The 14,776-nt window shown below is 40.3% G+C and overlaps 1 protein-coding gene across 1 annotated transcript; it reads right to left on the bottom strand.

The window, feature by feature from the left end:
• Positions 1-1,097: 1,097 nt before the first annotated feature.
• NPTX1 (neuronal pentraxin 1) lies at positions 1,098-14,566 on the bottom strand. Its single transcript, XM_051995419.1, has 5 exons — positions 13,764-14,566; positions 13,115-13,322; positions 10,668-10,912; positions 8,075-8,254; positions 1,098-5,939 (listed from the first exon to the last, which is right to left on the bottom strand). The coding sequence occupies exons 1-5, from the start codon at positions 14,202-14,204 to the stop codon at positions 5,718-5,720; spliced, it is 1,296 nt and encodes a 431-aa protein (XP_051851379.1). The 5' UTR covers positions 14,205-14,566; the 3' UTR covers positions 1,098-5,717.
• Positions 14,567-14,776: the final 210 nt, after the last annotated feature.

Raw genomic sequence — 14,776 nt, 5'->3', positions numbered from 1 at the left:
ATTACTGTAGATGTCCAAAGATAAGAAATGATCAGAAGAGTACTCATTGGGAATGAGAAAACCTGAGTCTTAGCACCTAGATGTTCCATTAATTTGTTGTGCATTTTTGAGTAGATTGTTCCATCTTTCTGGGACTCAATTTCTTTATATATAGAATTGCCATTCTCTGCTTAATAGGATTTTTGTGAAGCTAGCAGCAATGAGCTTTATGCAAAATAAAAAAGGTTTAGAAATAAGGGGAATTGTTCTTTCATTACTTCCATGTGAATAGTGAAAAATACTTAAAAGAATGGAGCTCTAACTCTTACTGGATGACTTAGTACAACTCACTCCCATTTGTAAAATTAGTCAATGACACTTACATTGTATTTTCACTGTGTGTGTATGTATATACACACAAACATATATTTGTGCATATTTATATAACTTTTATTTTCTCTAACAGAAGGTAAGCTCTCTGAGGGTAGGGACTATTTTATTTTGTTTTTGTATCTGCAGTAAAGAAGCAGTAAAGTCAATAGAGAATCAGACTCAACGTCAGGAAGAACAAACAGAATTTCAAGTGCTCTCTCTGGTATACTTACAATGTGACCCTGGGAAAGTTGTATAACCACTAAATGCCTCTAGGAGGTACTTTAAAAAGCAGAACAGTTGCTGACTTGTACTGATAAAAGAAGTCTCTTTACTAAGAGTTCTTCATCAATAAAGTCGTGCTTTAAAAACAAACAAACAAAAAACAACAACCAGAAAACACCTTCATCTCTTAATTCGTTACCTGGCACATAATAGGTGCTTAATAAATGTTTGTTGAATGAAACTGAATATTACATATAAATCACTTTTTTCGGGATTTCATTTTCTTAATCTGTCAAATAAAGATGTTGAATTAGCTGATCTCCAGAGTTTCTTTTAGCTATAAATTCTACAATCCTGTAAACAAAGAGTAATATCTTCCCTGAGTATCTCATAGGGATGTGATGGAGGTCAGATGAAATAATGTATATAAAGGTTTTGTAACCTGATTTGAAGTAAGGTTATCAGGGATTATGTACAAGTTCATTAGAAAAGTGAAATAATACTCCAGAAAGAAGACCACCGTCTTTCATCACTCTTTACTGTGTAAAAATAAACTCAACAATTCATGTAGTTTCTGCAAGAAAATGAAAAAAAAAGAAAGCAAAAATACCAATAGAAACAATGCATTTCCAGAACTGCTGATGGGAGGTGGCAGGTCCCATGACTCTGACCTATTTGAAACCCAAACGGCTGCAGATCATATATGAAAAAATGTACAGCTTTGGTTAGCAAATAATGAAAAAGTAAGATACACAGATTCTCTTTAACACTATACAGTATTTACATTGTATCAAGAGCAACCATTGAAGGGTTGGGGAGTTTTTAGCTATTTTGTGGGACTGCTGTTGTTGGTTTTTTGAGGGTTTTTTTTTGCAAGTCAGACAAAATTGGGACTATTTGAGTTGAAATTGTTTTCTCCTCAATGATTTGTTCCCCCTTCATCAAATTATACTTAAAGTTCACTGCTTATTGAAGCAATATATTTCCAGTCCTTTATTGATCAAATGTAAATTGTAAAATATTTCAATAGATCAAATTACTAGGGCTTCCAGTTAACTATTTTGGTCATGGCAAGTTTTAAAGATTAACTTCTATTTTATTTTGTTTTTCTTTTATATTTATGAGTTTTTGTCTTTTGTTGCTGTTGTTTAAAACAATAGCCCCAATTTATTTACTTTATTTTTTTAAGGGGATGAAATAGACATTCAAATGTCCAACTCATTCCACTTAAATGGAAACAGCTCTGGGACAAAGGGTTCACCTTAAATTCTTCTTTGTCTTGGTCCCCCCTACTCTTGATAAACAGGCAGAACTTCTTTGGAGCTGTTCAAAATGACTCTAAAACATCCTACCACCCATTTTCCTCTCTGCCCCCCCCCCCAATAATCCTAATCCCTTGGCCTCAGGTCCCAGGGCTGATAACCTTTGCAGTCCTAGAAAATAAATAGGGAGTCTGCGAAAGGGAGGGAAACATACAAAATCTACTATCTTTCTTCCAAAATACACACATACCAGTCTAAGTTTTGGTAGAGCCTGAAAAATATTTTCAAGGGAGAAATTATATGTTAATTTATATGTTTGTCTTTTTTTCTCATAAAAATACTTTTGTTTGGTAATAAACTTTTTTCTTCTACAATAAGAGAGATAATACTGTGTTATCAAAAGCAAGAAGGCTTAAAATCCAAGTGGGATCTTAGCTCCCAAGAGACCAGAAAGGCTATTTCAACAGTTCTCCCACTTCAGATGCCTCTGGGAGCTGTCGGACACTGGCTAGGCAAAAACAAACACTGTCTCAACAGTGTTTTTTTTTTTTTATCTCCTTATTTTATAAAATGGCATTACCTGAGAGAGGCATGTATTATTCAGTGCAAGAGGGAACATCAATCGGATTAAGGAGTATATGGAAACTGAGTGGATTAGATTGGTGGCTTTGTCATCTGCCTTACCTAGGGCAAGCAGCATGCCAAGTACAAACACAGTGAGGGAGCTGAGGAGCTTGGCACTGACCCCAATTAGGGGATGAGGAAGGGTGCTGAGGACTCAGTCCCGGCCATCCTGTGTATCTCTAGGAGAGCTTGAAGGAAAGGAAGATGGGTGAGAAGATGTTTTAGAACCATTTTGAACAGCTCCAAAGCTTTGGGGTGGGTGGGAGTTGGGGGTGAGGAGGAGAAATATAGGTAAAGGTGTGAAGAGAATGAATTGAGATGATGGAAAGGCATAAGCATAAGGGATAAGCTCTGTCTGACTATCTAGTTAGAGACAGAGAATGGCTTGTGGTCCTGAATGGACAGCTCCCACCTTGCCTGGTTAGGGGCAGAGGGTGGTCTGGGGTCCAGTAGGTAGGGGCTGGGGCTGGTGGTAGGTGCAGGTAGGACAGCACCGAGTACACTTTGGGTCCTTCACCAACATTATACAACAGCTCCACAAAGAGAGAAGTGAGGGAGCAGGGCCTTCTTGGACTAGAGGGACAATCCCAAGCTCTCTCTCCCTGCTTTGGGTATCATTTGAGCTTGGTCTTACCTTCATTTCTGTGTTTGTGTGCATATGTATGTGTTTTGTGTATGTTTGTGTGTGTGTGTGAGTGTGTGTTGGGGAGAAGATTTTATCTATCCCTTAGCCTGGATTATACAGCCATTTCTGATTGCTACACATAGATCACAGAACATTTGAGAGGGAGCTCAGCAAACAACACAACTCTGCAAGAACCCATGCAGACAAAGGAATGAACACATCAGACCAAGGCAGCAAGGAACACAACATCCAGAAAAACATGCAAACACAGAAGCCATCTTTAAATCCAAGGGTGTCACAAGCCACAAGGTTTTGAGGAAACATAACCATGGAAGAATGTCAATCAACATTTGTAACAACATACATCTTGTCATTCAATCCATGCCCTTTAAATAAGAGAAATGTATCTCAGAACCAATGGCTATGTGCTGAGCAGACATACATAAGTACATACATATACACAAAGTGTGTGCATGCATACATACACACACCCTCACATACTCATTTTTAAACATGAAATGAACCTGTGTTTAAGGATACAGGTGACCTTATTAGGGAACATAAGACTTAGACACCTGTATCTGCTGCAGAAATGTCCGGAGCTGCAGAAGAGCCAGGTGGTAATACTTGAATTTCTAGAAAGATGTACAAGCCCATTTTTCATTAGACTCTGGTGACAGCATTGGGAAGTGCCCTCAGGGTATATAACTTCCAGATGCTGAAAAAGCAGAGCTCACACTAAACATGGGCATGGTTCTTCTAACTCTTGCACACATATGCATACACACACTAACATTCACACACATATACATGCATGCACGCACTCACACACACAGTTTCCCCTTCTATTTGGAAGGTCAAGGGGAGAATTTTTAGATAACATCAAAAAGTGGGGAGAAAGGCCTTCTGGTTATTCAGATAGCAGCTCAAAGAGCCACACAACCAAAGGAAGATTAGCTTTGTTGGACTTGGTTCCACAAAACTAAAGTGGGAATGAAGGGACCAAGCTGCTGAAACTTGTCCCATAGAGGATATACTTGAACCCCTATCTCCTCAATAGAAACCTAACCCAGATCATCCTTGCTTTGTGAAGGCTTGTTTAACTCCTGCAGGTTAGATCTACAAATAATGGAAGGCAAGAGAAAAAATAAAAAGCCTTCCTGGGTTGCCTGGTTGGGTTTTGAGCCCCATTAGAAAGGGGCTGGATCTTAGCCATATATAAATTTTCTTATAAAATGGGAAAGAGGGGGAGATTCCCATTAAACTAATCTACTCAGACCTTTTACTCTCCAAATAGCATGGTGTAGTGGCAAGAACACCATAATTTGAGTCTGAGTATCTGGATTTGAATTCTAGCTTTGCTGCTCACTAGCTGAGTGACCTTGGGCTTAATTACTTCACTTCTGTGAGCTTCAGTTATCTCATCTATAAAATGAAATGGTTGGACTAGGTCATATCTAAGGTCTTTTTTTTTTTTTTACTTCCAAATACTATGATCCTAAGACCCAACCAAGTATGAAGGAGGGGGAGGAAGTAGAGATGTGGCCCCCCTGGGACATGAGATGGAGTATTCCTCTCTTGTGGGTTACCAGGTTTGGAACATTGCACTTGGGACCCACATGGCAGCTAAATGGCATGGAGCAAGCCACAGCCTCGTACAGCACAGTGAAGTGAAAAGAATAAGGCTTTTTCTATAGGACTTCCGTAGTGTTACCCAAAAGGGGCACAATACTTTTCTAGTCCTGGGAAAGAGCCTGACACACAAAAAAACAAGTGAGTATTTTGGCTTCCCTAGTTTTGGTGTATCCCCAGAAGCAAATAGCTGAGGAACAGGTTAGGGGCTGATGGTTGCCAACAGAGTTAGTTAGAATGCTGAAGCCAATAGTATCCTTCTTTCTCCTCCACCAGAGTTATCTCTTCCTCTCCCAATGGGAGCAGGCAGAGTCAATCAAAGTGCCATGTGAGTAAGGAGTCATTTAAAGAGAATTCATTTTTAATACAAAATAAAAATTGTCTATGGTGAGGTGTCCTGGCCTTTAACAAACTGCGTAAAAGACATTTATTATATCAATATAGAGATATGTCCTTCTTAAAAAGGATTGCAAATGAAGACAAATGTATGTGCTCAAGAAGTTGCACCAGCCCAAAGGCACTCAGGCATCTAACAAAGTTGGCAAATATAGGAATTCGACCAGTTGTGAAATTTCCCAAAGCCACAAAAAAAAGAGAAGGTAGGAAAAACAGAAAGCCTCATTCCAAAAGAAAAGCCCCTTTCCCCTGACCAAAAAAAAAAAAATCAAAAAACTTTTCACCTACTTTTGCATGGTTCAAAAGTTTGATGCCGTTGCTTTTACCGTGGAGAGGGGATGCCTGAGGAACTGAGTCCAAGGCTCCTAGAGAGAAATGAGTAGTTCTTTGGGGACTGACAAGACAAGTGACTCTGCTTCAGGAGAGAAACAAACAAAACAAGGAGAAGTGTTTTTGGGGAGGAGGTGGAAATGTCCTTAATTAAGTTTTCAGGAAGGAGGAGTGGAAAAGACAACTGGGTCAGAACTGCTTAAGCAGGGAGGATAGTGGGAATGGGAGGGAAGGGCAGGCAGGAAGAAGGGAGAGAGGCAGCTTCAAAGCAATTAGTTGATCTGACGACAAGCTTCAAATGTCCACTTGGTGGCCCCGCCATAGATGTCAATGTTGGTCTCAGCCCAGGCAATGACGTTCCCAGACAGAGCTTTGGTGCTGCAGGTGGCCAGGTTATAGATCTCCCCAGAAGTGAGTTTTCGATCCCAGATGTTGAAATGAGCCAGTTCACCAACAAAAGCTTGTGTGGCATCGAACCCACCACCCAAAGTATCCTTTCAAAGAAAGAGAGAACATAGTAATGGAGGATAATAATTAAGATGAAGGCTGGAGAAGTGGGTGGCCCTGAGAAATTTCAGTTCTGGCTTGCTGCGTCATTAGGAATGTTGTCATCCTAATGTTGTTTGTCCTTCCATGTGCCTTTCTATTTCTGCTTATTATCTTTCTCTCTGTTTAATTGTGAAAAATGTCTTTCTGTGTGAATGTGGATGTCTATAGATACATTGTGTATTTTTTCCTATTTATCCACATTTCTCTATTTAGCAACTTAAGATATTTTGAATGTTAAAATTCTATATAAACTATATTATATGTGAGGTAGAAAAACAGAGATACAGACAGAGACAGAGAGGGAGAAACAGACAGAGAGAGACAGACAGACAGATAGAGGCAGAGAGACAGAGACACACAGAGAGAGACAGAGAAAGAAGGAAAGACATACAGAAAGAAGGGGGTGGGGAAAAGAACTGTCTACTTTGTCTCTGTCTGGAGTCTATCTGTGAGTTTAACTTTGACTGGCTATATGATCTGCCTCTATCTTTGTTACTGTTCTCTGTGTGGGTCTTCCTCTATTTATTCCACAGGGATCACAGGGGATAGAAATGTCTCTAGTCTTTTCCCTGTTCCTGATGTATTATCCTATGGGGAGGACATATAATAGAATTTAGCTTTTCTATAGCTGGAGCTTAGAGCCAGTAACTTGGTGTACGGGCTGATCTAACAAGAACAAGGGCCATTCAAGCTATTTTCCTTGATTATCATTTCCTATGTTATTTCTTTTTGTCTCTGCCACTGTAATTTCTCAATCCAGGAATGAATGTTTTGAGTCTTGCTACATGGAACTAGCAGAAAAGAGTTTATAATCCTAGGAACTCTCGATGCCACCAGAAAAAGACAGAGACAGAGAGACAAAGAGAAAGGAAAATTATTTTATTTTTTATTTTAATTTATAAGATAATAGCCAGATCAGTTTTCAGTATCAAAACCAAATAAAATGAAGCCTCAAGCTAGTAATTTTATAATTAGAATAGCTAATGAAAAAATATAAACTTTTTTTCAGTATTTCATAGTAAAGTATTTTGTTTTATATCTTGGCTTAATTCATTCCTACTTATGGTCTCTGCATTTTTGCATCTTCCTATCTTTACACTAGGAAATTTTCACTCAAGTGTGAAAAAAGAAAGACTAAAATGTGATTTTATGAAACATTTTTCTATGTGGAACTAAATTGATATTATGAATTAGAAGTTTGTTTATTTCTAAATCAAAGTAATAATAATAATTTTTGTTAGTTCAGACCTGTGATTACATAAGTATGGGGAACTTTCAATGTGGAAATTCCTTCCACACTTATGGAGATTAGTGACTCATCTATATATCTTTAACTTAAAGCAACTGAGGTTTCAAGATTCAAATCACACAACTACTATATATCAAAAACAGAATTTTTTTTCCTTCCTGATTCAATCATGATAATAATAATGACAATAACAGTGATTATCAGGAGCACTGAGTCCACAGTCTACTTGTACTTGAGTTCCCTATAATGCCAACAAAATCAGGAGTTTTGCCAAATCAAGTCACTCTTTGACATTGTTACCTCATCTCTAAAGGAGAAATAATATTTACACTATTTTATTCATAGGATTGTTATGAGAAAGGTATTTTGTAAACCTGAAAATTCTATTGAAGGGTGAATTATTGGGAATATTATTATCCCTATTAAAATCTCTTTTCACCTTTAGCAACTTAAAGTATTTTTGAGTGTTAAAATTCTACATAAATATGAAATATATATATATGAGAAAGAGACAGACAGATTGACAGACACATACAAAGAGAGAGGGGAAGAATAGAGAGACAGAGAGAGGGGAAGGGAAGGAGGGAAGGAAAAAAAGGAGGGAAGAAAAGGAGGAGGAAGTGAGAGAAAGAGGGGGAGGAGGAGAAAGGGGGAAAGGGGAGGGAAGGAAAGAGGAGGATTGTGTGACTCTTGGTTCCCAGAAGAAAATGGTTCCTGTTTCATCATTCTTTCCTTCTAGCCTAGAGCTCTAATTTTTGATCATCCATGGACAGCTAGGGTTCCTCCCTAGGTGTGCCCTTCCAGTTAGCCCAGTGCCCATTTGACCAGTACCTGCTCTTGGCCCAACACAAGCACGCCCTGTGGTTTGATTGGATGATAGGGCGCCAGGTTCTCTCCATTGCCTCCTTGTGTACCATCCTGGTAGGCCTCCCAGACACCATCCCGAGTAGTCCATGTGATACAGATGTGATGCCATTTACCATCATTGATAACAAAGGGTAGCTTGGCCACCTGAGGCAGAAAAGGAAAATAGTTATTTTATTATTCCTTTTCACAATTTAAATCCATTTGGTCTTAGCTTATTATAACAGTATGCACAACTTTGACACTTCTGTTTGAATCATTAATTCAGCAAACATTGATTAACCATTTCCCTTCCAAAAACAAGGCACTGTGCTTTCATTTGCCTTGTTATTCATACTGATTATTTTTAGTTCTATCAAAAGAGACAGTGTGGTATAATGGGAAGAGTGATGGATATAGAATCAAGAAGATTTGGGTCCCACATTCTGCCCTTAATGTTTACTTGTCAGTGGTAGATACACAGGCAAATCACTTAAGCTTTCTAAGCCTTAATAACCTCATCTATAAAATGGGGATGCTAATGCCCATACTTCACAAGGTTGTTATGATACATATAAGTAAAGTGCTTTGTTAAATTTAAAGCACTGTGGAAATATCAATTATTATTATTAAGTCAGTTACAAAAAAATTTATTAAGTGGCCAAATGTTGTATTTGACTCATCATTGAAGCCTGGAAATATTAACCCAGATATTAAGATACATATCAGTCCTAGGATACAGTATATACAAAATATCCATTGCCAAATAATAAACCCTTTAAATTGGTTGACAAGGCAAATGAGTGAGTTGGGATGGGGAGAAGAAAAGGAGAGGAGTAAGGGTTAGAGAGATGCATCTGATAGGCCTTCTGATATGTCTCCTTTCTTCATCTTTTGTTCAACACCCTAATTCTTACTATCAAAATATCCCTAGTAGGAGAACCTAGTAAGAGCTAGCCTAGGTCCATTTGTTCTCAAAAGTACATCATTCTAAAAAGAATGTTGACAGCAGCAACTTGGAAAAACAAAGGCTTTGGCTAATCATGGGGCTGGGGCTGGAATTCACCAATGCCTTCTTTATTCTATATTTCTCTTCCTGGATTGCCTCTCTCTGAGGATTTTTTGTTTTTTAATTATTAGATATCCCAGGTTTAGTGCTCTCCGAGTCCTAAGCTTCTGCAGAAAAGGTGCTAAAGAAATCAGCGCATCAACATAGATGGCACTGCAGTCTAAACGCGCAGACCCTTTTTCCATCTGTGATCTCATTAATCCTCCAACTTTCCTCTAGAGTGAGAGGAGAGGGAAGGATATTATGATAACACAAATTTATTATTAAGTGTATTCTTCATATTTAGGATTAAATGGTGGTCCAGAGGTGACAAACAATTGGTTTAAGATCTTACAATCAGGAAAAGTGTAGGGATAAATTCTAATGTGTCCTAAGATTCCCAGCCTAAGCTGCATTTAATATCAATCTTAGGCACTGGATAAGGTGGATATTTAATGATTGATAAATTAACTCAAGAACTTATTGGTGACTGTCATAGAAGAATTCGTGAAGAATAACAATTCTCATTTATAAACTGCTTTAAGGTATAAAAAGCTGTAAGGTGTAAAAAGGAGATGGTACACACAATATTATTCTTATTTTACAGAGAGATTATGGCTTTCCTGTAGTCCGACTGCTAATAAGTATCAGTACCAAGCTTTAAGCCTGATCTTCTATCTCCAAGTCTATTAGTATAACCACTGCACTGACAATGAGGGGTCAGTCTCCCTTAGAAAACTGAGGTTGGAAGAGTGAAAAAAACAAGGGGTCAGGGTGGGGTATCTAGAATTTCCAAGGAATCCAGTATACTTCTTGGACATCTCTAGGCTAGAAGATTCAAGGGGCAATCTTATCAATCTTGGGATTGCTTTGGGAAAGGATGAGGAATCCATTTGTCTGGGCCTTTTTCTCTTTCCTAGCACAGCTCTGGAAATGACCCAGGATATTTAGTATTGGTAATGTCCAATGACTGGCCTGGAATTATTTGAGTTTGGATTCTAGCCCAAGATTGGCCCAGAATCATATTGACCTTAAGGTGATGAAGGGATTTTAAACAAATCCATCTCTTTTTGGTTTCTTTCACATCCTTAACTAAGCTCTACAAAGACTTTTATTTCTTTATGTTAAGTAGCATATACAGCACATATCCCACTTTTAAGAAGCTTCCATTTGGTGTTTTCAATTCCACTTTGTTCTAAGAAGTCTAATTAAAGAGGGAGGGAATTTTATTTAAAGAGAAAGAGTAGTCTTCCCCCTTCATGTTTCTTTGAAACTCAGTTATTCCAGTAACAATGCAAGGCATAGAACCCTCTCAGTTTAGTACCTGGTTCTAGAATTGTCAGCTCACCTGGAAGATCCTTAAACTGAATGATCTGCCTAGCATACCGAAGTTTCCTTCTCTTTTTATTATTTATTAATTGTGGGACCTTGAATCATTGCACTTCCTAGACCTGTAAAAGCATTCTATGAATTTTTTTTTAATAAGTCCAGTGTCTGTAAGGGGGGAGGGGTGGGAGGTACAGGGACTCTTACCTTGTCATTTATGAGGATCTCCATTGGGTTATTCCCCCATTCAATCAGGACTAGTTCATTAGCCTGGCCTGGTACAGCATAGGAAAATGGAGTCCCTACTCCAGGGGAAGCATTTGATTTTAGCCACATGCAGATAGTGAAGGCATACATTTCTGGAAGACTTTTTTTCACCTTGGCATACATATAGTTGGTTCGAAGTGGGAATGTGAGCTGGAACTTGTCCCCAGGCCTGTTGTCTTTCTGACCTGGGGAAAAAATAGAGAAGAGCTGAGCTATGTATGTATGTATGTACTCTACAGACAAGCAGGTGGAACAACTTATATGCCTAGAATTCATTCATAGACATGAAAACACATGGGATAAAATACCTATAACTGCTTGTTTTGTGCAAAGTTTGAGTGGAAAGGAATACTAAGGAATGAGAATGATTTGTAATCAAATAAACCAGAGTTTCTAGTTAGTCCAAAGAAGATTGTTCCCTTCCAGAGCACTGGATCAGAAGGCTAGACAGCTACTTCCAGGGATACTAGTGCAAATCAAAATGCTTCTTTGAAAATCATCTTCAGTGCTAGTTTAGAAGCAAATCAGTCTCACAACTTTGTAGCAATTTTATTATCCGAAAGAACATTTCCCATCCTTATCAATCACCTTATTCATCAGATATAACTGTGGAGAACTCTTGACTATTTACAAAATAAGTAAATAAAAAAATTCAATTTCCCCTTCAAAGAAATTCCATTTTCCAGCATTGAAAATATTCCCAAAATGTATGTCAAACTGTGAAGACAGTACCAAAGAGGAGTATCCAAAATGTTTTGAGCAGCATTTTATATAATTTTTTGGAAACTACTTGGAAGGAATAAGACTTATTTAGATGTATAAGTTGATTTTTTTTTAATGAATCACAATATTTTATAGTCAGACTCTGAACAAACATAGCATCACTCCCAGATATGTGAACCTAGGGATCCTTACATATAAGCATAGTTCCCTGTATCAATACGTCCTAGTGTGTGCATATAGTGACTGATCACAACCACTTCCACTCTGTGTATAAACAGATGAGCCTTGACATATACACACACAGGAGCAGGGTTCAAATTGCAGGCTACATGCTGTATACAATAGGGACTCAGATTTTTGTACTCCTACACAAGGGAAAGAGAAAGGAGGCTGGATCACTCTGGACTAAGAAAACTGGGAAAAGCCTGATGACTTCCCTGAGGGAGGCATAGCAGGCAGAGCAAGATCTGAGGACATCCCGCCTCCGCATCCCTCCTCCTACCTCCCAGCAAGCTTGAAGGACGTGAGCAAGGCCACTCTACTCAGTTGAGTGGCTTTCCTAACCCTTCTTCACCCCCTACTTCCATCTATCTCTCGGCCATCTGTACTTCCTCCCTCATTCAAGCATCCTTCTCTCTAGGTCTGCAGATTCCCACTTTGTTTGGCTGACTCCAAGTCTCTAGCTTTTCTTGTTTTGTTGTTTCATTTCCCCCTCACCCCCAGCACATTCTCTGCATTTTCCCTCCTACCTCCCTATTCTGATTTCTCTCTTTCTAATGATCTATTTCACCCCCCCCCCCCTCCAGTTACATAACAGGCCTTAAGATGGCAGTGTTTAAATCCCTCCAGCACATTTTGCAGTCTAATCCTTATCACGTGTCACGAGCTCTGGGAATCAGCTCTCTCTCTTTTACAACCTTATTTGATTTCTGACATCAAGCACAGAGTTGCTCCTGCTAATCAATATGCCCAAGGCGTGGTATGTTGGAGCACTGAGTGAATGAGAGTAATAATCACCCAGCTTGTTGAAGTTTGAGAAACAGAATCTTTTGGGAGAGCAAAATATACCCGGGATTATGTTACACAGAGTGAAAAACTGCAGATTGTGTCTGTGAGAGCATTAAGGCACTGTGAATGGATGGGAAGTGCCAATAGAATCCCATGAGGACATCAAGGAAACTCAGATAAAATGCTATTATATAGCCTAGATGGAATCTTATTGAGGGGGAGGACTAGGTTAGAATGTTGGTAGAGCCCATATATAATCCCGATAAAATGTGTCAAGAACAGAACATACTGGGTGGGGTTTCCCAGGACAGATTGGACTAAATCAACCAAATAAAGGTTTGATAAGTTTTAAGAGTTCAGGATATTAAAAAAAAATCAGTTGATCCAGAGAAGGTTTACTCTCCCTTACTGCTGTCAACAGCAATTAGTGCTAAGACCTGGATAATTTTAGGGTCTGGCATTATGGAGAAAAGAAAAGATTAAGAACTTCAGTGAAGGAAGGAAAGTAAAAATGAAGGTGGTGGGGTTGAGGAGAGGATGGTTGCAGCAGGTATCTATCTAGGTGAAGGGGCATTTCTGCAGTATAATTTTGCATCGAGATCATCAATCCAAAGACGAGTCTATAACCCACATCTACTGTCCCAAGTAGTGTTTACCTTTCTCCAGATCACTGATCCTTTGATGGAGGGATGTTAGAGTGCTCTCTATCTTGACCCTCTCCTCAGTCTCATTCTTGGGATTCAACTTCCCTTCCTCCAGACTATTCACCCGAGACAAAACTTGCTTCTCTAGGTCATCGATCTTGTTCTGCAACATGTCCTTAAGGCTGTTGGTCTGGCTTGAAGAATTGAGTCTACTGTACTGCTGCAGAGACACAGAGTAGAAGGGAGGTGGGGTGGGGGAACGAACAACAAAAATGATTAGCTGTACAGTAAAGAACGCTTGGGGAGAAAGCGGAGCTAAAAGGCGAGATGGAGCTGTCCAGTATCTAGGCTTCCCTGGAAGCTAATTGACGAGACAGTCTTCTAGAGAATCGATCTGAGCTTCTGCACTTAGGAGCCCACAAAGAAACTTCATGCAAACCTTGTGGAATTACCCAGACAACACCTAATAAAGGACAACACAGGCGTGTGTGTGTGTGTGTGTGTGTGTGTGTGTGTATGTTTGGGTGTGTGGTGTGTGCGAGCCCGCGCGCGTGTGTCGAGGAGAGACCTGCTGAAAGGGGTTCAGCAAGAGGAGAAAAAAAATTGTAGAAGTCAGCCAGAGAATAGCCATCTCCACATTATGAGAAGATGGAGCACTTACCTCAAGGTTCTCTAGCCTGGTTTTAAGGGACTGCAAAGTTTGCCCGAGTTGACTGAGAGTCTCCGCAGCAGGGGTTCTGGACAGATCCCCCATAGTATTTTTCCCGGAGCCTGTCTGTTTTCTGCCCGCTCCAGACTTGGCTTCATTGGGTCCGCTCTCCAGCAAACTCTGGCTTTCACACCTGCCCAGTTTGGTGGTCAGTTCCCTAATAGTCTCCTTCTGGTTCATAATGGTTTCCTTCTGTTGCAGCACCGTCTCACGAAGCTGTAACACATTGGTCTTGAGGTCCTCAGCGCTGCCGCTGCTCTGAACCGAGGTACACATGTCCATATCTACCGGCACCGAAGTGCAGATAAAACGGGTCTGCCCGAAATTCTGGGCCAGGCATTCCAGGCACACAGCGAAGAGGACCACGAAGCACCACGGGATACCGCCCGGCATGGTTGGAAGGGTCCCAGTGTTCCCGGGACTGAACAAGTCCTCCCTACTCCCGGAGTCTCCCGCAGTAGTCTGCGTGCTGCGGTGCCTGGGAGTTCAGAGCCGTGGAGCTGTCAGTCCACCCCCTAACTGCCGAGCAGACTGCGGAACCTCACAGCCTTTTATGCTGCTGCGGGAGGGGCCTTCACCGTGCGGACGTCATCAAGGCAGGAATCCCATTTTAATTGTCTAGTGACCCATTCCATGCCAGAGGAAGGGGATCTGTCAAGAACGGGGGTGAAAAAAGGGGTTTTTCTTCCGCCCGCCTCATCCCATCCCCAAGAGATGCTCTGGGTCTCTCCCTTCTTTCCCAAACGTCCTTACAACCCCCTTCACTCTCCTCCTCTCCCTCACCTCCTCCTCCTCTCTCCTAGCTCCTCCCTTCCGCCCCAGTTATTTCCCCATCTGTTGAACCTGGCCCTTCGTTCTCTCCTCCCACTCCTCCCACCCACCCAACTATGAATTGCTTGGGACAGGGGAACAAGGCAAGTGGACTTCATGTCTACACGATGCTTTCCTGCTCACAAAGAGCTTCC

This window comes from Antechinus flavipes, chromosome 4 (genome assembly GCF_016432865.1).
Source record: "Antechinus flavipes isolate AdamAnt ecotype Samford, QLD, Australia chromosome 4, AdamAnt_v2, whole genome shotgun sequence".
Taxonomy (NCBI): Eukaryota; Metazoa; Chordata; class Mammalia; order Dasyuromorphia; family Dasyuridae; genus Antechinus; species Antechinus flavipes.
This window is presented reverse-complemented; position numbering and strand designations above follow the sequence as displayed.